Raw genomic sequence first — 22,264 nt, 5'->3', positions numbered from 1 at the left:
TTTAAACAAATCTAGACTGCGTACTGGGCAGGGGAGTGCACGGAGCCGGGGGTCGAGTCCTCTTCGGGCTCGACGAATTCGATGGAGCGCACTTTGTTCGTGAGAGTCTTCTTCATGCCCGTGGAGCTGTCGGTGGCGCTGGTATCCAGCGTCTTGCTGTACCCGGTGAAGCGCTGCGAGAGTCCGGGCTTGTTGCTCTCCGACACCGCTCGCTGCACGACGCTCTTTTCCGGGCTGTTGTAGTAGTCGTTCTCGTACGCGATCACGTCGAAGTCCTTGGCGTCCGACTTGAAGAGCATCAGCTCGGTGAGCGCGTTCCGGTACTGGTCGTCCACGATGGGCACGCTCTTGGTGTAGCAGAGACCGTAGCCATTTCCAGACTCGGGCGTTCCCAGGAAGCAGGCGCGGCCAGCCTCCTCGACGTACACTTCCTGGACCGAGTGGTCCGAGGTCAGGTTGTAGCCCGTGTTGGCCACGTCGGTCGAGAGCACGTCGACGTGCGAGTCGTAGGGGGCATCCGTCACGCGGACGTTGGCCACGAGGTTGCAGCCCTTGCCGAACTTTATGCTGCCGATCGTCCCCGGAGCCGTGATCGGGTTCACCTTGGTGCAGCTCTGCTCGCGCTTGCCGACGCAGAAGCTGCTGCCGACAAAGTTGGGCTGCTCGTAGAAGCACACGGCGCAGTCTCCCTTGGGCTTGGGCAGGATGTTGATCTTGCTCTGGAACTGGGATCTCCACGTGTCGACACTCGCTGTCTGTTGCTGTTGCTGCTGCTGGACACCGCCGTCATACCCGGCGGAGACGGAGCTCATCGCGAGAGCGCACAGAGTGAGAGAGGAGACGAAGCGGGCCATTTCCAAGTGAATGGCAGATACGAAGCAAATTAGGTTGTGAGCACATACTGAGCCACCGCGCCGCGCTCGATGGGGGCGCCGGCTCTCCCTTTACGCTTCAACGCTGGTCAGCCCCTCTTCCGAGGCACCTGCGTTCGCCATATGCCAGCTTTCACTGTCCGAATCATACACAACGCGTCATGTGGTGGCTGCAACGGCACCGTACACCTGGAACGCAAGCAAAAGATTCAACACCATGCGATCGATATTAAAGTGGAGTTTAGTTACTGTAGCTCGGCCGGCAGAGATCGATCTCAACGCACACAAATTCCCCAATACTTGCCTCACCAGATGCAATCACTCTGGGTGCCGCGGCGCAACCAGCGGCACGACACATGCTCTCTTTCGTGCGTACAGTATCATGTTTGTCTCGAGCTGTACTGCTTCTTGAGGTTCTCGTAGTGCTGGATCTCGGCGGGCGAGACGGAGGGGACGACCTGCGAGAGCGCCGTCATGAAGTGCTCTTGGCTCACGGGGACGCGAAGCTCCTCGGGCGACAATCGGTTAAGCAACAAACGGATCGTCATCGGGCTCGATGAGTAGCAGTCCTCCGCGTTGATTGCCTCTGCATAATCATCAACAAAGTCAGCACATTACCCATATTACCACCCAAAACTTCAACGATTAAAGCTTCAATCATGCTACACGCACCGAGTTGCTGGTCAAGCGCTTCAACGCGATCCTTCAAAGCAGCCGCTAGAGCACTGGAGCTCAGCGCATAGAAGTCGGCACCCGTGAAATTGGTTGGACAGTGCTCGATCACGGCCTCGAGGTCGGCGTCCTCGGCGAGCGTGAACTTCCGCGTCTGCGCCTTCAGAACCTTGAGTTGCGCGGATGTCTCGTTGCAAATGCCCAGGTACAGCAGTCGGTCGAAGCGACCGGGACGCAACAAGCCCGACTCGAGCAGGTCCGGGCGGTTCGTGGCTCCAATCACGAATACTTGGTCGTTGCCACCGCCGCTAAGGCCATCGATCTCCGTTAGAAGCTGCGATACCACGCGGTCCATGACTCCACCCGAGTCCGACCCGCGCCCACGCATCGGGGCCAGCGAGTCGAGTTCATCAAAGAAGAGGATGCAGGGCCGACAGCTACGCGCCTTTGCGAACACCTGCCGCACGTTCTTTTCGCTTTCACCAATGTACATGTTCAGCAGTTCCGGGCCCTTCACACTCAAGAAGTTGAGGTTGCACTCGGTGGCGATGGCCTTTGCGAGTAGTGTCTTGCCTGTTCCTGGCGGACCATACAGCAGAATTCCGGATCGCTGACGCACACCGCTAGCGAAAAGCTCAGGGTGCTTAATCGGTAACTGCACGACGTCGAGGATCTCGTCCTTGACGTCTTCTAGTCCGCCCACATCCGTCCACTTCACGTTGGGGATCGACGCATTGCCAATGTTCGCGGAGGATGCCTGTGCTTGTTGGTTCTGGGCCGCTTCCTCCATGTCTTGAGCCGAGACAGAGCATTCGTGCGGGAGGTCATCGGAGTCTGCGAACACTAGATCCTCAAACGATTGTTCACTCGTGTCTGTGTCGGTCTCGTCACCAAGGATGCGCTCGATCGCAAGACTGCCGGCATCTGCCAGCATGGCCGACAGCTCTCCGTACGTCCGACCTGCCGTCAACTGCGCGACTTCCTCCAGGTCAACGTCCTCGCTCAGCGCTATCGAAGCCGCCATGTGCCGCAAGAACTCGAGTCGCTTTCGCTGGTCCGGCGCCTCGAGGTGCATTTCATACAGAAAGCACTGTCGGATGAACTTGGGCACTTCGTTGACGTCCTCAACGCACGCGATCAATGGGATGCTGTGCTGGTTTTGACTCAGCGAGCGAATACACTCGGAAAGAACAGCGCCGATGCGCAGCTCAGCCTCTTCGTTGTCCTTCTCGACCGGGAAGAGGTGGCTGATGTAGAGAAGGCAAGGCGACAGTGCCTGAGCCTTGGACACTTGATCCCGCACGTTTTCCAGCAAGTGGAGCTCGGACTGGCCCGTAAGCTCAGTGAAGGGCACCTCCACAGTGATCACGCCGAGCTGCTTGGCTACTTGGTGGACCAGCGTCCTCTTGCCGACTCCTCTCGCGCCACTCAGGAGGACGGACACTGGGATCTCACACAACTGAGCCGGGTACAGCACTTCGTACAGCTTCTGCTGCGTAGCCGACGGTAGGGGCGAGTCGAACGGCGGGACAGCCCCGCGGTGCCTGCTGCGCATCATGAAATACTTGATGGTCGCTTCATCCGGCGACGGGGCGGAGGTTGAAGAGCCCTGCATGAGCTCCGTAGCGTCCGAGACCGTCAGCGCCAGCGCGTCCTTGCTGTCTCCACCTTCCAGCTTCTCCACGCGGAAGAACATGAGCGACGTGTCCAGGTCCAGTGTCGGGGGCATGAGCTCTGTCACCGCCTGGGCAGTCTCGCCCTCAGTCTGCAGCATGCAGGCGGCAGGCACCTCCACGCACTTGTACGGCACGTAGTTCTGCCTGTAGCGCTCGTTCTCCTTGGGCACGTGCGACTGCGTCGTCTCGCGCAGCTCCACGGCGAAGACGTCCCCGGCCTGCAGCGCTCTGGCCGTCGAGAAGAACGCGCGGATGGCGTCCAGCAGCCCGTCGCGTTGCTGCAGCAGCGCGTGCTGGCGACACGACAGACTCGACACCAGCAGCGGCGCGATCATGGCGTACGAGGCGGGCGCTGGCTGCTCCTGCTGCTTGCGACGGAACGGAGACGAAGGCGGCTGCAGTGCAAGGCCCAGCTGCTGCGGAGACGCCGCGCGGATGGACAGCTCCACACTCACGTGGCTGGCGGCGGACGAGTGCAGCGGGATGCCGAGGTTGAAGGCCAGCAGCGGCGACAGCGTCACGTCTCCATCTTCATCTTCACTGGCGTCCACTATGGAGCCTGCCGGCAGCAGGCGCAGTCTCCCAACGTGGCGGCGGCCCTGGAACTGCAGCGTCACGAACGAGTCGTGCACCACGCGCAGGCGGCGCAGCAGCGCCACGTCCGACGTGGCCACGAGCGTCAGCGCGTCGTCGCCGCCAGCTGCAGAGCTTGAAGCGGCGCTGCAGCTGCGCGAGCTCCACACGCGCGCGCGCACTGCGAGCGGCTCCGCGTCGGCGGCGGAGGCGAAGGACGAGAGCCACATGCGACCGAGACGGCGAGATGTCAAGTGGCGGCGATGATACGCAAGCAGAGTCTGCAATTTGAAGCTCAAGGTCGTGGAGGTTGTTTGAAGGTCGCTGCAGTGGAGCGACCTTGGCGCGACATTCCATTTAGACATTAGATCTTGCCCTTCCGAGGGAGAGCGGACCGACACTTGCTACTGACTGCAGAGCGGAGGGAGACGGACGATGAGCAAGCCCGCGGACAAGAAGACCAAGACGACGGCGGCGGCCGGCAAGGCGCCCGCGCAGGCGGAGAAGGCGCCGACGCTGGTGGTGGTGACGGAGGAGGACGACGAGTTCGAGGAGTTCGAGGACGCCGACTGGAACGGCCAGGCGGAGGAGAAGGACGCGCACATCAAGCAGCAGTGGCAGGACGACTGGGACGTGGATGAGGCCGACGACGAGTTCTGCAACCAGCTGCGGAAGGAGCTGCAGAAGACCAAGTAGGGCGGGCCACCCACCTACAGGAGCTACACGTAGTTGAAAGAAGACGGACGACTGCTGCTAATGCAAGACGACGGGCGGGTGCAACTGAACTAAGCCATAATAAAGCACCAGCGACAACGGACGCGACAGGCGGGCGGGCAGGCACACAGAGACCCGCGTCACGTCACGTCACGTCCGTCACTCTGCCGTTCTCCTTGATTTCCAGAGTCGATTGGTTCCGAGGTTGCTTTCTCTCTATTTCTACCCAAACACAGGCAATACGTCCACATCCTGTCGGCGCTGTAGCTGCAGCTGCTGTTGCTGGGAGCCTATCAATCAGTGCTGCTTCTCCTTGAGGTGCGCGGGCACTTCGGGCTCGAAGAGCGCGTCGCGCTTCCACTCGGGCACGTACTGCTTGAACTGCGCGGCCTCCTTCTCGTCGTCCATGTCGAAGAAGTCCTCGGGCTTGACGTCCGCCAGGTCGCGGTTGCGCGGGCGGCGCGCCTCCTTGGCCTCGCGCGCGGCCTTGTCGGCCTTGGCCTTGGCCGCGGGGTTGAGCAGCAGCTGCGCCTGCTCGAGCGTGACGCGCGTGTTCATGAGCTTGTCCACGGGGTCGCGGATCTTGAAGGTCTGGAAGCGGATGATGGGGAAGCTGTTCTTGAGCTTGGCCTCCACCTCCTCCAGCACGGCGGGCGACGTGTTGAACTGCTGCACGATGAGCTTGCCCTCGTAGTGGCGCTGCAGCGCGCCCCACCGGCGGTCCTCGATGCCGTAGCCCAGACGCTTCTCGCCGCGGTTCTCCGTGCCGCGGATCACGCCGCCCTGGGACGTGATGAGCGCCGCGCAGTCCTGGAACACGCGCGCCACGTCCTTGGGCGGAGACTTGAGGTTGGTCAGCAGCACCTGCTTGTACAGCGGCATGGTCGGCGGCGGCGGCAGTAGCGAGCTTGGTTATGTGAGGCGCACAAGACCCGCTACCCACCGATTAATATCGGCCAATAGGGACAATAGGGAAGAGGTGGTGTGCGGCACATAATGTGGTGTACACGGTGTAGATATGGATCTTGAAGAGGCATTTACGGGAGGCAACTAGTTTTGCGATGGGGCGCCGGGGCGTGCAGCAGCTGACGCCCGCGCAGTGGCGCGAGGCGCTGGAGCAGCAGATCCGCGAGAAGCAGCAGCAGAAGGAGGAAGTGGAGCAGCCGCAGAGGTGGTCGCAGAGCGCCCCGCAGCAGGTCGACGGCGAGCAGCTCGCTATGGCCCCCGGGCTGGAGCGCGCGGCCACGACGGGCAGTGGAGAGACTGGCGAAGGCCAAGCGGTAGGCGGGAGGAGGCGCGTGTGGCAGCAGTCGAGGGAGGACTATCTCAGGGGGCTGCAGGAACAGATCGAGGAGAAGAAGCGACTGGCGGAGGAGCAGCGGCTGAAGGAGCAGCAGTCTAGACGGCGGCGGCGGTCGAGGAGTGAGGATGATGATGGCAAGCTTCATTCGGACTTGCAGCAGAGGCTGGAGGATGCAAAGGCGACCGCCTCCTCGAACCAGCTCGAAGTTGATCCGTGCCCACCTCCAGTGCTGAAAGCGGAAGTCGCGGCGGACCCTGTGGTGATCACGAAGATCGTGGATTTCTGTGAGGAGCTCAAGAAGCAGAATGAAGACGTCAAGAGGCAGCTGCTCGAGCAGCACGCTGTACTCACCAGTTTGCACTCGACACTGGAGGCTGATGGAAAGGCAGCAAGTTCGGCTCCTCGACGACGGAGCTCGGCACTGCGGGGCAGTGTAGACAAGTCGCAAGTGAAACCGAGCTCCACCATTAGAAAGCCCCAGATGAAAGGCCTAGACGCCAAGGCAAAAGTTCCATCAAAGGCTGCCCCACGGCCGCGACCAATGCGAGGTGACACCAAAATCCCTTTTCCAAGCAAAGGGCTTCCTTCTTCATTGCGAGCAGCTGGTGCCAATATTGTCAAGGGCTTCGCTCCAGAGAGTGAAGCACAACCGAAGTTACCCTTGTGGCGAGTTGAGGCAAAGGCTACCGACCCTTGCGGCCGTTTGTTAAAGGACATACCAGCCAAAGCGGACGTTCTACAGTCGGATGAGATGGACGCTGATTCATCGGTGAATGAGGTTCAAGCGCCGCCGGAAACGACTACTGGTGCAAGCGAAGCTAGAGAAGAAAACTGCGCGACCAGCGATGAAAAACAACATGAAACGAAGAGTGACTGTGATCTGAACGTCACCAGCGGTGAACACGCGATGAGTGCAACGAGACGTTCCGACTCAGAGGAGGAATGCCCAATGGATGCAGAGAGCAAGTTGGTTCACGGCTGGGAGTGTGCGCCAGCAGACGACAACCCTCTTGAGTGCACGTCGGTATCCATTCTCGATGGTCCCAGCTCGCTTGTTTCGATTGACAGGCCGCTGTCGGATCTCTTCCATTGATGCGGTCAAACCGCTGCGTATGATACTTTTCTTCGCGTGTGGTGTGCAGCGATGAAGAACGAACCGATGATGGTTTCGCTCTTGCTTCGATATGTCAGTGATGCCAACACAGAAGACCATCAAGGACGCTCCCTATTGATGGAAGCTGCGCTACTTAAAATGGCGATGACAAAACATTGCGCGATCAGAACTGAAAACTCGCGATTGATCTGGCTCAAACTACAGGACAGAACGAGGAAGAATACTATCATCGTTCCAAAGACATCAAGGAGGTGAACCAGTTACGTGGCTTCCCTTCGCTACGTTGTCCAACCGGACGAGCGACCCCGATCAATCAACAAGGGAATACTGAAGGCTGGAACCAAGTTGCGCTAATGGATCGCAGCAAGCTCTTTCCTGTTTCCTCTGAGTTGACAGGAGACTGGTATTGAGAATTTCAGTCGTTTGAGCGACGTGCTCGCTTGTGTCGCGAATCTTGTGCATTTTTTTAGACAGCCGGAAGCTGCTGTGGGCATCACCCTGCGCTGTATTTGATCGCATCTTTTATTGACAAGCACATTTTCTTGCCTTACGATGTCGTGGATAAATATGAACTGGCAGGCCTAGGGGATGACGACTTCGTGAGGCTGTATCCTGAAGACTTTGTTTGCTGCTGATGATGGCAAGTGTGATGAGATTAGGCGAACGATATCATTGAACTATTTGGCGCACATCAAGCCCCCAACAAGACTCCTCAAACTTGGTCGACGAGCTCTCCGATTCGAGCATGTTCGATGAAACGCTTGTTCGCCTTGGTCTGCGAGACCATCCATGAGCCGTACACGAACACGGAGCTGAAGCTATTGGATGATTTCATCGAGATCCATCGTGCCGGCAGCGGAATCCCTCGACAGGAAATCCAATGACCCTGAAGAACAAGTTGGATGCGGTGCATTTGCAACGGTCTACTCCGGCAAGTGGAGATTGTCGTCAAGTACGTAGGATCAGATGAGCGAGCAACCTACACAACGCTTGGAAAAATATGGGCACGTCCGCGCTCGTCTTTTGCAGAAAAACTTTTAGTATGCGTCTTTCTCCTTAGTATGCGTCTTTCGCAGTTTTCTACAGGTACTATACTCGAAGATTTGAATGAGTATTTCACTACAAATGCTCATGTGTCACTGATTCAGCGGCACTTCCCAATTTGCGACCAGCCCAGCCAACGACACCATTATGCGCGTCAACCATCTCGTTATCGGTGCTCTCCTCGCTGCATTTGCAACTATTACCCACGCCGGCTTAAACGAAGCAGCCACGACGACCTCTCGCGTATGGTACCCCGCGTGCTGTACATCTTCAGGGCGGATCAAGAAGAACGGCTGAGAATGTCGCCCGGAGAATGGAGTCACCAGGAGTGGTGGGACAACTTCAAAACGTGGTTCAAGGCCACGTTTTACTTTTGGAGAAATTGGAGGCTTTCGAACACTTCAACTCGTCGGCTTCGATAGGTGGTGGACCACGAGATGGCACGAATAGACTTTGGTAGCCTGCAATAAATATTGGCATCACATCACGACTTACGCTGGTGAAGAACAAGAAGCCGCGAGGGTGAACGGACAGTTTTCACGGTAATACTGGCAGTACATGTATTCAATTCGACAACAGGAAACTGTGCTAAACACTACATCTACTACACCAGCAGTCTTGGTTATGCCCCTACGCCAGCTCCGTTGGCGGCTAGCTCACTGATCCGTTGGGCGGCTTGCCCGAGTGTCGGTCTCTGCGTGTAATCCGCGGCACACAAGTCTGAAATGAGGTCCCATGCAGCATCCGAGACCCCATCGGGACGTTCGTGTCCGGCCCCGCTCATGATCAATGCCGTGACAGCGTCGTCATCTAGCAAGCCGAAGGGTGGCTCTTGAGTGATCGCTTCGATCATACACATGCCCATCGAGTACACGTCCGACGCGAAGCGATAGTTTGAGTCAGTCAACTCTTGTAGCATCTCCTTGGCCTTCCACCGGACTGACGAGGTCATCGCTTTGTTCTTGTGGCTACTCAGCTCAATGGAGAGGCTACGGATAAAGCTGAAGCCAAAGTCGCCCAGCTTGGCGACGTTGCCCTCCCCCACCAAGATGTTGGTGCACTTGAGGCCTCCATGGACCATGCCCTTCGAGTGAAGGGTCTTCAGTCCTTCCGCGACCTGCAGGAACATGGGCCAGAACTGCGACCGGTTTTCTTCTTTGCCCAAGAAATCCATGAGGCTGCCGTTCACTGCGTCTTCGCACACGTACAACTGAGGGTCACCGATGTGAACCGCAGCGTACAGCTTAAGGATGTGGGTCTTGGGGATATCCTCGTTCTTCATCAGATCGTACCAAAACTCCAGTTGCCTCATAAACAATTCGGTGGAATTGGCGTCGCTCGTCACGTGCTTGAAGACCTGCTTGACGACGACGTTCTGCCTTTCCCCGTTCAGTAGCAGCAGTGTGCCCCGCGAGACGTCTCCGAACGTGCCGTTGCCGATCCATTGGTCCTTGTCGATCCTCACATTTTGTCGTGGCGTGTACCAGTCGAACATGGCTGGCCCATGTATCGAGGAAAACTGGCGGACTTGGTCGTAGATCCTGCGCTTGAACTGCCGAAATTCCTCGGGCTCATAGGATTCGAGGCCCGCATACAGCGTCATAAGCGCTTCCTCGACCCGTTTCTCGCCGCGGAGGTCGCTAGTGAGGACGCGCTCGTTGGAGGCTGTGACCATTTGGACCAGGCGACTGCGCATTCCCTCGCTGGCACGATCCCAGCCTTCTTGCCACTGCATGATCGGGTCGTGGTCGGACACGCTAAGCCCAGCCGCAATGTCGTCGAGAACAGTGTGCAGCTCACGCACTTTGTACGGCGTCGAGTTGCTCGTAGCAAGACGCAACAGCAGTGGGTCGCGGTGCGTCAGCTTGACGGACCGCACGAGGACGTCAATGTACTTGCGCTTGAGCTGGCCTTCGTCTGATGCGATGGCATCGTGCAGATCCTTGACGCGCTCGTAGAGCTGCGCGCAGAGCTGCTCGCTGTCGGGGTTGTAGCGAGACCTCTTGCAGAGGGTCTCGAGTATCGCCACGCTGGACTTGTTGTTGAGGCGGTCCACGGGGAAGCTTGCCATGGGCGTGAGTGAGCTGGAACGGAATGCGCGTGTGCTCTGGCCGATGAATGCTCGAATGAGGTCTGCGGTCGCCTGAGCCCTAGGCTCGCGAGTCGGGCAGCGTCCTTGTGCCGAGAACGTGCGTGGACGCTCCAGGGATACCCTTGACTCGTCTGCTTAGCAAGTCTCACTTGGCGCTCGATCTCTAGTACGTAGAGATTCTCTACTTGACGTGGAGCATGTAGCTCCTCAAGTCTCGCTGGAAGAAGAAGCTGCCTCATATGAGAGTCTATCCCCACCAGGCATACCGGTAAACGACTCTGCAGCACCGACAAGCTGCCAACGTAATGCTCCATGGACATCGACGACGACAACGTTGTCATGGACGCGAGAGGTGCTGGAAGGTCGCGATGAAATCTCCTTGCCTGCTGATTTGTGATTTGCTTCAACTTAATTCGGTGGTCGCGCATGAAAGTTTCTTTCGCAGAAGCTGCTAGCGCAGCACTACCGTGAGTTGTGGCCCGCTCGAGACGTGTTTGATGTAAGAGTTCTCATCAATATTCCTCGCAGTGGTCTCATCGTTCACTGCCGCCTCCGACGACAAAGTCTTCCGTGCGCAGTAAAATGTCGAGTCTTCATTTGCTAAAGACTTGTCGGTGCCTCATGTAAGCGATGTCCACATGGGCCGCATGTTGCAGGTCGTTCGAGGAGCGCTTGGCAATATGATCCATTCAAGTCCAGCGCCAGATAGTAGTCGAAGGCGACGCAAAACAACTCGCGCTTCCTCGTTTATCGTCGGCCTCTACTTGAGCTGCGGGGGTTTCTCCTCCTCCTTTTCCGCACCACATCATGGTCTCGGCTACATTTACTGCGGCTTCGACTGCGAGTTGCCTCTCGTCGTCTTGACCTGGACCTGCTTCTGCTCGTGCTTCTCCGCTCCGACCTCGACCTCGACCTGCTCCCATGCCTTCCACGGCGATAGCTCCCTCTGCTGCTGCTTCTCGATCTCCTGTGGCTTCTGTCTCGGTGGTCACTCCGCCGATGCCTCTCACTGCTCCTGCTCCTGCGTCCCAGTCGTCTGGGGCTGCGACTCCTTCTCCTCCTGTTCCTGCAGTCATGACTGGGGCTCTTCATTATGCCGGCATCTTTCTCCTTAGCTCTGACGTGGCTCCGTGCCTGGCTCTGCTGCTCCTCGCCCCCGATCGAGGGCTTGCGGTACTTGTCCCCCGCCATCTGCACGCGCACGGCCTTCCCCAGGATCTCCATGGCGCCATCCTCACGGCAGGACTCCACCGCTCGCTGCGCCGCGTCGGGAGCCGCGAACCGCACGAACGCGAAGCCTGGAGGCTGCAGACAAGCGTCAGAACGGAGGGATCAAGCGCACAGAGTGGCAGGGGGCAGGACGCGTACCCTGCGCGCGATCCAGACGCTGTGGATGGTCCCGAAGCGCGAGAACTTGCTTGTGAGGTGGCTCTCCTTGGCCTTGGGCAGCAGGTTCCCCACGTAGACGCGGCACGCCTCCTCCGTCGCCGCAAGCGCCTGCTCCTCCTGCTCGCCCCCCATCAGGCAGGCTCGCCAACAATAATTGCAATTATTGCAGCGAAAATGGAAAAGTTGACTGGGACATACAAATAAGGACACAATGTTAGTAAACCGAGGGGTAACAGCTGCGAGCAAGAACTTCAACAAAACGGTTTTGAAGTCTCGAGAAAACACCGAGAAACGCTATGGAGAGATGGCTCTGACCCCCAGCGAGGGACAAACTTTCATTGCTGTACAGGTTCGATGGGCTCAGGAGTGACGTCGAGCTTGTCCAATGTGGCATCTCTGCCTGCAGGTGCATTAACCGCGGAGGACGACGGCTGCGCTGCAGAGCGGGACGCGACGGCAAGGACAGCGAGCCGCCGCAACAATACGTCGCTGCTCGTCTCGAACAGCATCTGCTTGTCCCGCGGCGTGGGCGACCACATGCACTACCTGCTCTTTACGAACGCCACGGGGGAGCTGCAGATGCGCCGAGACGCCATGTACGCTTGTGATCCTACGCACTGCTGCAAGTTTCTGCTGCTGCTAGAGCTCACCCCTCTTGTGTGTGTGTCCGTCCAGCTTCCACATGCTCCGGCTGTGGAGTCACTGCTCGGTGCACCTGTCAGTGCTGACAGGAGAGCTCCGCGTCCATCGCAAGTCGAGAGTCGAGGCGCAAGTCTTCCCGCTCACGATGTACACTGGCGCCTCCGTCCACCGCAAACGGCCCAACATCTTCAAGGTGCGATCGAGTCTCTTAAGCGCTGTACTGTTGCACTCGGACACTATTCTAACAGCTCTCCGTCGCAGATCTTCTTCTCCGGCCACGACGCGCTGCTGTTCCGCACCGCCGAGCCCCGCGACGCTGCGCTCTGGGTGGAAGCTCTCGACTACACGAAGGAGTTCACGTGGCACCTCTGGCCGTAGTTAAAGCCAACGCAAAAGTGTCCTTGTGGACGCTTAAATTCCCCTCTCAAAATCAATAACAATCATTCCTCCCCTTTTTATTACGCAGTTTCGATTCCGCGCTCTTGGGACGATGGACCTGCAGAAGGAGGTGGAGGCGCTGGACCGCGTGCTGTTCCGCCTGGCGAGCGTGGACGACGAGCGCATGCTGCAGGTGCTGCAGTCGCTGCTTCCCCAGCTGCTGCCGCTCTTCCCTCGCTCGCTCGCGACGCCGCTGGAGCTGCAGCTCAAGGACAAGGTACAGTACAGCACAGTAGAGTACAGGAAAAGATTCCGTGACCTCCCCACAACAAATTCAAATTACTAACATAATTATTTATTTACTGCAGATTCTGCAGGTGGTTTCCCACATCAAGACGCGGCTGCAGGCGCTGACGCGCCCCGCGCTGCCGCTGGACGCGCTGAGTCAAGTGCTGCAGCAGCCGGAGGTCTCCGTCTTCTCGTACAACCTCGCCCTGCTCTTCATCGGTGAGGGAGGAGGGGCTCTGCCGGTAGATCTGGTGGGTGTAACATGGAGCTGACACTCTTTTGTGTTGATGCACTCGTAGAGCTGGGTTTCGACGCCGCGTCGGCGGAGCAGCGGGCGACGGTCTTGGCTGCAATCGCCAGGAAGCTCTCCAGCTTTTCCGGCGCGCAGCAGGAGGCGTTCTTCAGGCTGCTGGTGCGCGCGTTGCCTGTCAGCGCTGCCGCTGTTTTTCCGAGCACTGTAGTTGAGGGGGATCAACAGGGACAAGCGAGTGCGGAGGCGCGAGATGGAGATATTGCGGAAGAGTACGAGAGTGACGCCAATGTGGACGTGGTGCTGGACTTTTTGCTGGATCTGGTCCTCTATGAGCTCCCTTCGTCTGCAAGTGCGGACGCGACGGTTTACGGTCTGATGACGTCGCGGGTGGAGCGGCTGCAGCGCGCCAAGGTGTCGGAGTTGAGGCGTGAAGCTCTGTATGAACGGCAGCTGCATGCCCTGAAGCTGGTGAAGGAAATGGGGATCCCCACAAAGCACAAAATCCCGATCTACCTCGCTGGTAGTGCGTCCTTCCACCACGCTGTGAAAGCTTTCAGTGATGAGCAGCTGTCTCGTGTGCTCAAGTACGAAGAAAAGGAAGTGGAAGACGCTGATGTGATGCGTCGGCTGATGACGTTGGTGCTGGGCAGTCAAGTGGCGCAAAGTTCGGGGGCGTTTGAGGGAGCTGATGCGATTTTGTTGGCGAACCGCACACGGCTGGCCGATCCAAGTATCCTGCAGGCGCTGGCACTACTCTCAGCATCCGAGGCAGCAACAAATGTGCTTCCGATGATGTTGCAACTGTTGTGCCAGCTGATGTTTGGTACTGAGCCATCTCGACCGCCGAATGTGGACAATAAGATTAAGTTGGCGACTGTGCGGTTGTGCCAGTGGACATTTCACCATTGCCAACTAGCGTTGCTGGAGGGTTTGCTTGGACCTGTATTGTTTCCAACTCTGCTACGTCTGCTGATGAATCCGCACTCGGAGAGCGAGGCGTCGAGCGCGGAGTTTGTGCGAGAATTTAGGCAAGGAGTTTACGAATCCCTGTCGGTACTTGGAACCCGAGCGCCGCGGCTAGTATCAGCATCTGAGCAGGTCTTCCAGGTGCTGCTCGTGCGTTGCCTTGCAGAGGAAGAGCACCGTACTGGTGCTGGTGCTAATGCATTAAAGGCATTTACAGCGTTGGCAAGCGCGTACGCGGCAGCAGCAACGTCGGAGGTTCGGGCCAAAGTACAAGACGAGCTTGTTGCACTGCTGAACGGCTCAAAGCTTTACGAACCCACCAAGAACTACGCGCGTGTACGAACTGCAATTGCTGCCTGGTGTGGGGAATTATTGACGTCCACAGCTGCAATAAACGATGACATCACTGTACGCTTTGCTGTGCTGCGCCTAGGGGCTTCCCCGGACGAGGACACCAGGCGTTTATCGAACAAAGCTTTGTTTGCACAGCCGCTGCCGTCGACGAGTGCGCTGGCAAAAAGTCTGAGAGCAAACTTCCCCCAGAAAGATCTAAAGAAAAGTATGCACGATGTCGGTGCAGCCGAAAGCTGCGTGCGCTTTTGTGTCGAGATCATGAAAGCTTCTCGAGATAAACTCAGTTTGGAGAGCGTAAATGATCGGAGGAGTATCGTGGAGTACATACTACGCACGCTCCTGACCCCAATCGAGGACAAGGATTCTGTATCTGCAGCTGCTACGTCAGTGTTCGAGGCGGCAGCGAGCGCAGTTGTAGAAGTTTGCGCGTTTGATCCGGAAAGTGTTAGGGCTGTTCTGGTTGATCACGTGATGGAGCTTTACGATGTTGCGGCAGTCAGCCAAGACCGCACATTCCTCTCGAACATTGCGACGATCGTGACGTGCACATGTAGCGCTGGGACACTATCTGTCAGCCAAGTGATATCTGAATTTGTCACGGTTGGAATGAACAAGCTTCAACCGGATAGCTCTTCGGAGAAGGAACAATCAGGCATACTCTACATTCTTGGAAGCGCGTTGGGCTACATTGGCTGTGATGCAGCCATGGTGGAAGCTGCTTCTCCAGAGGAAATGCAGCTGCTGTTGTCGTGCTTTGGAAGAATGACCGAGCTCCTCGAGAGCAAGGTGAAGGAGAGTTCGAATTTTGCATCATACCCGAGAAGTGAATTTGCTCAGAATGAGCACGTGACGTTGCTTCGGAGTGTAATGGATGGAGTTGGTTTCGCAGGAACCCTGACGAGGTGTATGCAGAGCTCTGCGACTACTGTTGCTAGCGAATGGAATCGACTCAAGGCCAGGATGCTTGGCGAATTGAGGCATGTGATTGAGTGGAAGCTGAAGACCGTCCATTTTGACGAGCAACTGTTGCCCAAGCTGGCAGCCTTAAAGCGTGTCGCAATCGAAAATCTCGGCCGCGCGGTGTCTGGTTTACCCGGTACTGGCCTACCTGCAGAGGTGTCTGCTGGTCTTGAAAAGGCCCTGGAAGCTCTTCTTAATCTCGGAGATCAAATTGATGCTGAGTTGCAGTTCGGCGTAGGCGAAGTCCTGGTTGCACTGGGAGCTCACGATGCTGAAGAACTATTCTCACTTGACCGCGACACTAAGTACAATGGATTCACTGAGAATCGGGCAGCCGCCATTTTCGAGCGTGTGTTGAGCGCTTATGCAGGCTCCCGACAACCTAAATATCGTCGGAATTCGACGATATGGCTCTTGTGCATGTGCGCTGCTGGACTAGCACCGCCACCCGCGGAAAGTGGCGAAGCGTCGTCATTGAAGTCTTGGAAGAGCGTTCTGGTATCTCCTGCCTATTCTCAATTGGTACTGGAGGTGCATGAATTTTTCGTTACGATGCTGAACGATACGAATGAAATATCAAAGGAAAGCGCAGTCAAAGGACTTGCTTATCTACGACTACATGCGCCAAATGGCGAGATGGGTCTTCAGTTTAGCGAAAGCTTATTCCGTCGCCTGCGGTGCTTCCGAGCCTTCGCGTCTTCTGCTGACGCCGCCACCGATGATGACGAAAATGCTGCTAGCACCAACAATGCTACTGCGGGCGGACCAGCTACACCCACTACTGCTTCATCATCATCATCGTCGTCGTCGTCGTCCAGTTCTACTGTTGAGAATGCAGCATACCGTGAGGTCAGTAATGTTGCAGCTGACGTTGGCGACCCAGAGCTGATGTATGCACTGCTGTACCTGAGCACTGCCGATGCGATTTGGGAATCGTTTGCAGTGTCGTCTTCAACAATTGCCATTCGCCGACCCGCCATGTTCTCCTTTGTCAAGGTGGATAAGTTGTTCCACGCTTCCATTGTCAACAAAGCTGGTAGTGAGTGGATGGCCGAGGACTACTCCAGCAAAGCCAAGTTGGTGCCTTGGCTGTTCCTGCTCAAGTTTCATTCAAACGCTAAGGTGGCGGCAGTCATGGGCAATCTGTGGGAGTTCGCGAAAGGAAACACTACGGATGCCGCTAAAGCAAAGGGGGAGAAGGCTTCTCTCCGACAAAATGGGTCGCTTCTGTTCCAGTTTGCTTTGGCTCGGCTCGAAAACGCAAGAAATTTCAAGTACCGCGAAGCCGCGTGCCTCGCTATTGTTGACCTGCTGAACTGTGCTGAAGCAGATGACTTACGTGATGACTTTTTACGATTGTGGAAGACGGCGTCTCGCGCAGTGGATGACGTCATGGAGGCGGTTGCGCTGTCTGGAGTGAAGCTTTACCGCTATCTAGGCGAGTTAAGCTTGCGTGTGGCGGTAAACGATGCCGTATGCCGCTCTCAATTGTTGGAGTTCTTGATCCAGGATGGGATTGTGAACAAAAACACTATCTGTCGTGCGCTCAGCATCGATGTGTTGCTGCGTCTTGTCAAGACGTTGAAGGCTGATGATATGCAGGACCGCTTGGCACCTCTGATACTCAAGCTGCTAGAATATCTGTCTTCGCTGGAAATGCCGGAGCTGCAGTACGCGCAGTTCCATGTGGAGAAGAAAGATCAGTTGGAGCGCCTGCGGGTTTCAATCAGTCAGTCAGGACCCGTTGGCCAGCTTCTAGAGTTGGCAACAGCTCGACTGAAGGACCTTGCCGGCTCAGCAGGCTGCGTGACCGTTGTCACGGAGCTTGTTCGTGGTGTAGCCAACCTGCTCAAATTTGGTGTAGGGCTCAATACTCGAGTTGGCACCGCCAATTTCGTGGTAACTCTTGCAGGTGAGCTGCCATTTGAACTTCGCAAATGCAGCGGCGCAGAGCTGTTGCTGCGTCGTGTGTTCATCCCGTATGTCGGTGCGAAGACTGCTGCAGAAAATGATCAGTATGGAGATGAAGAAAGTCGATACGGCGGAGCGAGTGGAGGTGACTCTACTGAAGGTGCTGACTCAACTTTGACCGCATCGTCAGGTTTGACGGATGGACTGGTCATTCAAAGTTACTGTCGAGCTGCTGCGTACTTGTGCCCACTGGTGGACGCAGCTACCGTTCGAGATTACGTTCGATCTGGCATCTTTGCGTTCAACACCTGCAGCAAGCCAGACACCAGCAAAACTCCGAGTCCTTCATCTTCTCCCCACAGCCATGGTGACGACGAAGCCATGACCGAAGAAGGAGAGGATACCCGGCCAAAAGCACTTCAAGTTTACACAAGCCGGTTTCTTTTAATCAGCGCGCTGGCAGCAATGGAGCTCGTGAAGAAAGTCCCACCGATCGCAGATGCGGACACAGTGGTGACCAATGATCTGCGCAATACCTGGTACAGCACCAACGTATTTCCCGCTGCGTTTATCGGTCAGTTTGCGATGACGAACGGGCTCAAGAGCACGTGGACAGCTGTGCTGGACGAATTACCACCGACAGTACTGTATTCACCTAACTCACTGGATGCTGCGCTGCGTGCTATTGCGCTGTTGTTGGCGCATCCTGCTTGGGATACACGCCGGCAAGCGGCACGCGCATTGCAAGCCATCTTCGCGAGTGCCACGTATCGCTCAAGGCTGTCACCTGAACAAATTGAGCGTATTTGGCAGGAACTGATTGGCGCCGTTCCTGGTCGCCTTTGGAGAGGCAAGGGTGTGATTTTGGAGCCAATTGTCGCTTTGGCGGCCGTCAAACTGGAAAGTGAGACCTCTAACGGGGAGTGGGTGCAAAAGCTATTGCAGCTGCTTGTCGACGAGTGTGCTCGTGCGTGGAAGAACAACGATTTGGCATACCTCGAGAGTGCCATCATTAATCTGGGCAAGTTTTCGGCCTTGATACCGGCCGAGCAGAATGAGCTGCGTGCTGCCAGTGTGCTGTCATTGCGGAGTGCGTTTGCTGAGTGGATGGCCTACAGCGAAAGAGATAGATCGGACTCTGCCAAGTTGTTGCCCCCGCTGCTGATCAAGTGCGTGTTCGAGGCTCTTGCGCTAATGTGGCCTCCCGTGACTACTGATCAAGCAGCGAGCAACAGTAGGTACGCTGAGACGGCTTCAGAGGCAATAGTTTGGCTTTGTGCCGGTGTGGAATCACCTCACCTAGCTGCTTGGAGTGTCCGCAAGGCTATTTTCCAGACATTGTCTGCAGTTGCGGATCGAGCTCCAGTCGAGACGCTTGCTGGAGGCAAGAGCGGTGCTGTGGAGCGCATGGTTGAGACTTGTTGTGGGCCATTCGGTGTGGCCGACGGAAAGTACTCGATGGTCCGTGTCGCTGCGGCTGGGGCTTTAACTGCACTGCTTAAGCGAGGAGTCGATGACGCGAATGTGGCGTTGAGGTTGGTCGTGCAGCGCGAACGTGTGGCGGCTGCTGTGCAGACACTTTTGGCAAGCGAGGAAGCGTCCGAGCAGCAGGCAGCCTTCAACCTCAAGTCGCAATTGAACTAGAGCGGTTGTTACATCTAGGTCTGAAGCGGTCTGTCTGCTACTAACATTTTGTGAATCGGTTGCCACGAGTCTTTCTCAAGACACCGTTTTGCATTTATTGCCTGTGCCGTGCCTGTTGAAAGCTGAACATTTCTTGGCTACTGGTGCCTTCATTCTGTCTGTCACCTACCGAAGCCGACGAGTCTAAGTGTTCCAGCGCCTCCAGAAGAAAAGCTTGTCCTTGAGCCGCTAGGAGCTTGTCCCAGTCGGCCTCCAGGTGACTCCATTCCCCGGGAGATGTCGGCCTCCAGGTGACTCCATTCCCCGGGAGATGTCCTCAACCTTCTTCCTGATCCGCGCTGAAAGTGTATGGTTTGTAGGTCGAAGACGTCGCGGTGGCTATTTCATTCGAGGAGCTGGCGTCAACGACACTTGCAAACGTAGCGAGAAGAACACCGATGACAAGATGGTTGGGGCGCATGATATCGTTGGTTCAGCTGGCCGCAAATTAAGAAGTGCCACTGAGGTTCCCAAGTTTTGAACACCAACAATACAGGTACTACTGTGCCCACCTCATCAGCAGGCCTCCTTAAAGATGGGATTTTACGATATATTCCCAATTTTCCCATAATAAAATCTCGATTTGTCCCGTGAAAAAAAAGCTCAAAATATACACTGCTGCTCGCTTAAACCACTACACGACCAGTGGTGTCGCCTCAAAGCTGCAGCAGCAGCCCGGCGCAGTTCTCCCATCATTCACGAAGCAATGAACTTAGATATTGTATGCCTTCCCATAATTCCCATAATGAATTTGAAAAATCTCCCTTGATAAAGCATTTTATGGGAATCTTGGGAACTCCCATCTTTAAGGAGGCCTGCTCATCAGGGATTGTGACGGCTGGTCAACCACAAGCTCGCCAACTTCGTGATTTTGAAGTCAAGTTCGCTAGATTCCCAAGGATCGGGTTTAATTAAGATTGGCTTCCTGGCTTTCTCGGACTACAGCCAGCAGCAGAATTACCATGAGTTCGCAAGTTATCAAGTTTTTATTAAATAACAGCCTCCTACGAACAACAAGTGTGCGCGTTGTTCTTGCTGGAGTCCAACTACCCTCTTCGACCTACAACACGCTTCGGCATTTACACGAGCAGATTCTTGCTTTAAATGTACATAGGCAAACCGGAGCGTTGCTCCGGGGGGGGGGGGGGTACACAGGTCGACGAATAGTTTCATGGACGATGATAACGGTTAATAATTGAGTAAATCCCAAAGTTGTATTGTTTTTAATCCTTTAAAAGGCACTACCAGCCCAACTCTTTAGTTGACTCTAACGTGGGCATCTACTGCGCCTGCTTCGGAGCCGCAGCATCTGCCCGAGAATGCGTAATAGTTGCGCACATCGAAGTGTATCGATACTGAAATGATGTTTCAGCCAAACCTTTGTGAGGCTGGTAACCAGCAAGCCCCACTCTTCTTTATCGTGGTGGGTTCTCAGGAACCGAAAGTCACCAATTGAGGCTGCCTGGTCTGATGAGGCCATCGGTGACATAACACCCTGGGCTACATTTTTTACATGTCAATTTGCTCAATACCCAATCACTCTTAGCCGAAGATGCCCAACCTCGTGTCTGTCACCAAACCAATCCGCTCAGCTCGACAGTGACACGAGCATCGTTCGTTTGAATAAGACTTATTTCCCTCCGTTGAAGCACCCACTTCCAAGGATTGTCCATTAGCGTATTTCTCATTCCGCAATTTATCCCCCAAGCCCTCAAGTTAAAAGTTTGTTTGTTTGTTTGTTTTGTTTTTGAATTGAGGATCATTATTGTCACTTAGCTAACATCCTCAAGTTAAAAGGTCAAGATCAGCGCACCATGCGTCTCTCCTTCGTCCCGCCACTGTAGCTCTCTCGTCTGATCGTTAGCACACAACATACTGTAGTACAAAAATGAGCACGGTATACCTTACCTGCAAAATAAATGAAATAGCTCTCTCGTTGCTGGCGCCAACGTAGCCATTGGACGCTGACACCTAGACAAGTCATGTTGGTCATCTTCAGCTAAGCTTGGTCTATTATGGCGCAAATTGATATTGTGAATTCTGGTCAATATTGCCGATTCGGCCATATGGGGTGAAATCGCTGAATACAAATTTCAAGTCTTTTGGAATCGACCTGAGCGACTTCTTATTTCGTACTTTATTGAGGGTTGCTGGTCTTGGGTACTGTGTACCAGTTGTACCCATTAACCGGTTAACCCGAACCGGTCCAATCCGAACCCACGTTGATTATGGTGATTACGGTAAGTTGTTTACGCCACCGATGATTAGACGAGTAGGATGATTGGATGAACACCGGTGAGTGATGGTTGATTAGATGCACTAGGTGATAGGACGCAGGGTCGCGTGTCTATAACAGTAGGGTGTAAGCTCCAACAATTCAATCACTTTCGAATCTTCATTCTACCCCTCAAGTGCCTTCGCTCCGGTCCCGCCGTCTGCGACGTCCCTCCCTCCGCTTCGTCCGAGCTTCGTGTCCAAGATCCATACCTTCCATCAGGTTATGAGCCCAAGCACCATGTCCTCTGCCCAAGACGCCTCGACCAAGGTCTCCATTGACAAGTTCAACGGGGACAACTACGCGACGTGGAACCGCTACATGCGTGGCGTGTTCCTGACCAAGTCGACGTGGCATGTCGTGAACCGCGAGACGACGCCGAGCTTCACGGACTCGCGGGCCAAGGACGACTACGTCAAGTCGAGCAACATCGCGTTCGGACTGATGTTGCTCCACATGGACGCGGACTACCACCATGTGGTCGACGACTGCGAGGAAGCGTGGGTTGCGTGGACGCGCCTGAAGACGCTGTACGGTGGTTCGCAGAAGGCTGGACGCATCTACCTGAAGCGCCAACTCTTCAGCATGGAGATGTCGGAAGGCGGCAACGTCTTGCATCATTGCAACGAGGTCCTCAACATCAGCGCCAAGCTCAGCAGCATCGGCGCCAAGATGGAGGATGAGGACGTGGCGATCTGCCTGTTGCGCAGCCTCCCCAAGAGCTACGAGAACGTCGTGCTGAACTTGGAGATGAGCAGCGCTGAACTACGATCGCAAGACGTCGTGAAGGTGCTGACGAATGAGCACATCAAGAGACAAGGCGAGAAGACGGCGACGGTGAAGACGGAGAATGCGGCCAAGGCGTTCAACACCGACCGAGAGTCTCGCCAGTGTACGTACTGCGGGAAATTGGGGCACACGATTGACAAGTGCTGGACCAAGCAGAAGGACGAGAATCGGGGCCCAAGACGCGGCGGCAATGGCAATGGCCGTGGACGCGGGGCCAACAATGCCCAGTGGAGGAACGACGACACCAGCTACAACTACGAATACGGCTATGATCGAGTGGCGTTCGCGGTCTCACTGGAGTGTGGCATTTCGACGG

General features: G+C 55.9%; 9 protein-coding genes across 9 annotated transcripts; 4 read left to right on the top strand and 5 right to left on the bottom strand.

Moving 5' to 3' along the window:
• Positions 1-11: 11 nt before the first annotated feature.
• Positions 12-812, bottom strand: PHYSODRAFT_339745 (hypothetical protein; the record flags this gene model as incomplete). Its single annotated transcript, XM_009537718.1, has 1 exon — positions 12-812. The coding sequence occupies one exon, from the start codon at positions 810-812 to the stop codon at positions 12-14; it is 801 nt and encodes a 266-aa protein (XP_009536013.1).
• A 262-nt stretch (positions 813-1,074) lies between these two features.
• On the bottom strand, positions 1,075-4,023 carry PHYSODRAFT_549953 (hypothetical protein; the record flags this gene model as incomplete). Its single annotated transcript, XM_009537717.1, has 2 exons — positions 1,075-1,458; positions 1,545-4,023. The coding sequence occupies 2 exons, from the start codon at positions 4,021-4,023 to the stop codon at positions 1,253-1,255; spliced, it is 2,685 nt and encodes an 894-aa protein (XP_009536012.1). The 3' UTR covers positions 1,075-1,252.
• A 160-nt stretch (positions 4,024-4,183) lies between these two features.
• Positions 4,184-4,687, top strand: PHYSODRAFT_288747 (hypothetical protein). Its single transcript, XM_009537716.1, has one exon. It carries the CDS (start codon positions 4,229-4,231, stop codon positions 4,487-4,489), a length of 261 nt encoding a protein of 86 aa, XP_009536011.1. The 5' UTR covers positions 4,184-4,228; the 3' UTR covers positions 4,490-4,687.
• Positions 4,688-4,804: 117 nt separating this feature from the next.
• On the bottom strand, positions 4,805-5,389 carry PHYSODRAFT_252718 (hypothetical protein; the record flags this gene model as incomplete). Its single annotated transcript, XM_009537715.1, has 1 exon — positions 4,805-5,389. One exon carries the CDS (start codon positions 5,387-5,389, stop codon positions 4,805-4,807), a length of 585 nt encoding a protein of 194 aa, XP_009536010.1.
• Positions 5,390-5,568: 179 nt separating this feature from the next.
• On the top strand, positions 5,569-6,262 carry PHYSODRAFT_252719 (hypothetical protein; the record flags this gene model as incomplete). Its single annotated transcript, XM_009537714.1, has 2 exons — positions 5,569-6,153; positions 6,248-6,262. The coding sequence occupies 2 exons, from the start codon at positions 5,569-5,571 to the stop codon at positions 6,260-6,262; spliced, it is 600 nt and encodes a 199-aa protein (XP_009536009.1).
• Positions 6,263-8,590: 2,328 nt separating this feature from the next.
• Positions 8,591-10,039, bottom strand: PHYSODRAFT_252794 (hypothetical protein; the record flags this gene model as incomplete). Its single annotated transcript, XM_009537713.1, has 1 exon — positions 8,591-10,039. One exon carries the CDS (start codon positions 10,037-10,039, stop codon positions 8,591-8,593), a length of 1,449 nt encoding a protein of 482 aa, XP_009536008.1.
• A 1,152-nt stretch (positions 10,040-11,191) lies between these two features.
• PHYSODRAFT_435191 (hypothetical protein) lies at positions 11,192-11,581 on the bottom strand (the record flags this gene model as incomplete). The annotated part of the gene is made up of 2 exons (XM_009537712.1): positions 11,192-11,365; positions 11,447-11,581. Coding segments are annotated over 2 exons (309 nt in total), but the record flags the coding sequence as incomplete, so codon positions are not given.
• A 222-nt stretch (positions 11,582-11,803) lies between these two features.
• PHYSODRAFT_306021 (hypothetical protein) lies at positions 11,804-12,469 on the top strand (the record flags this gene model as incomplete). The annotated part of the gene is made up of 1 exon (XM_009537711.1): positions 11,804-12,469. One exon carries the CDS (start codon positions 11,804-11,806, stop codon positions 12,467-12,469), a length of 666 nt encoding a protein of 221 aa, XP_009536006.1.
• A 112-nt stretch (positions 12,470-12,581) lies between these two features.
• PHYSODRAFT_565028 (hypothetical protein) lies at positions 12,582-18,912 on the top strand (the record flags this gene model as incomplete). Its single annotated transcript, XM_009537710.1, has 3 exons — positions 12,582-12,746; positions 12,838-12,976; positions 13,057-18,912. The coding sequence occupies 3 exons, from the start codon at positions 12,582-12,584 to the stop codon at positions 18,843-18,845; spliced, it is 6,093 nt and encodes a 2,030-aa protein (XP_009536005.1). The 3' UTR covers positions 18,846-18,912.
• Positions 18,913-22,264: the final 3,352 nt, after the last annotated feature.

This window comes from Phytophthora sojae (genome assembly GCF_000149755.1).
Source record: "Phytophthora sojae unplaced genomic scaffold PHYSOscaffold_11, whole genome shotgun sequence".
Taxonomy (NCBI): Eukaryota; Oomycota; class Peronosporomycetes; order Peronosporales; family Peronosporaceae; genus Phytophthora; species Phytophthora sojae.
The sequence above is the reverse complement of the archived record's forward strand: the minus strand, read 5'-3'. Positions and strand labels throughout refer to the sequence as shown.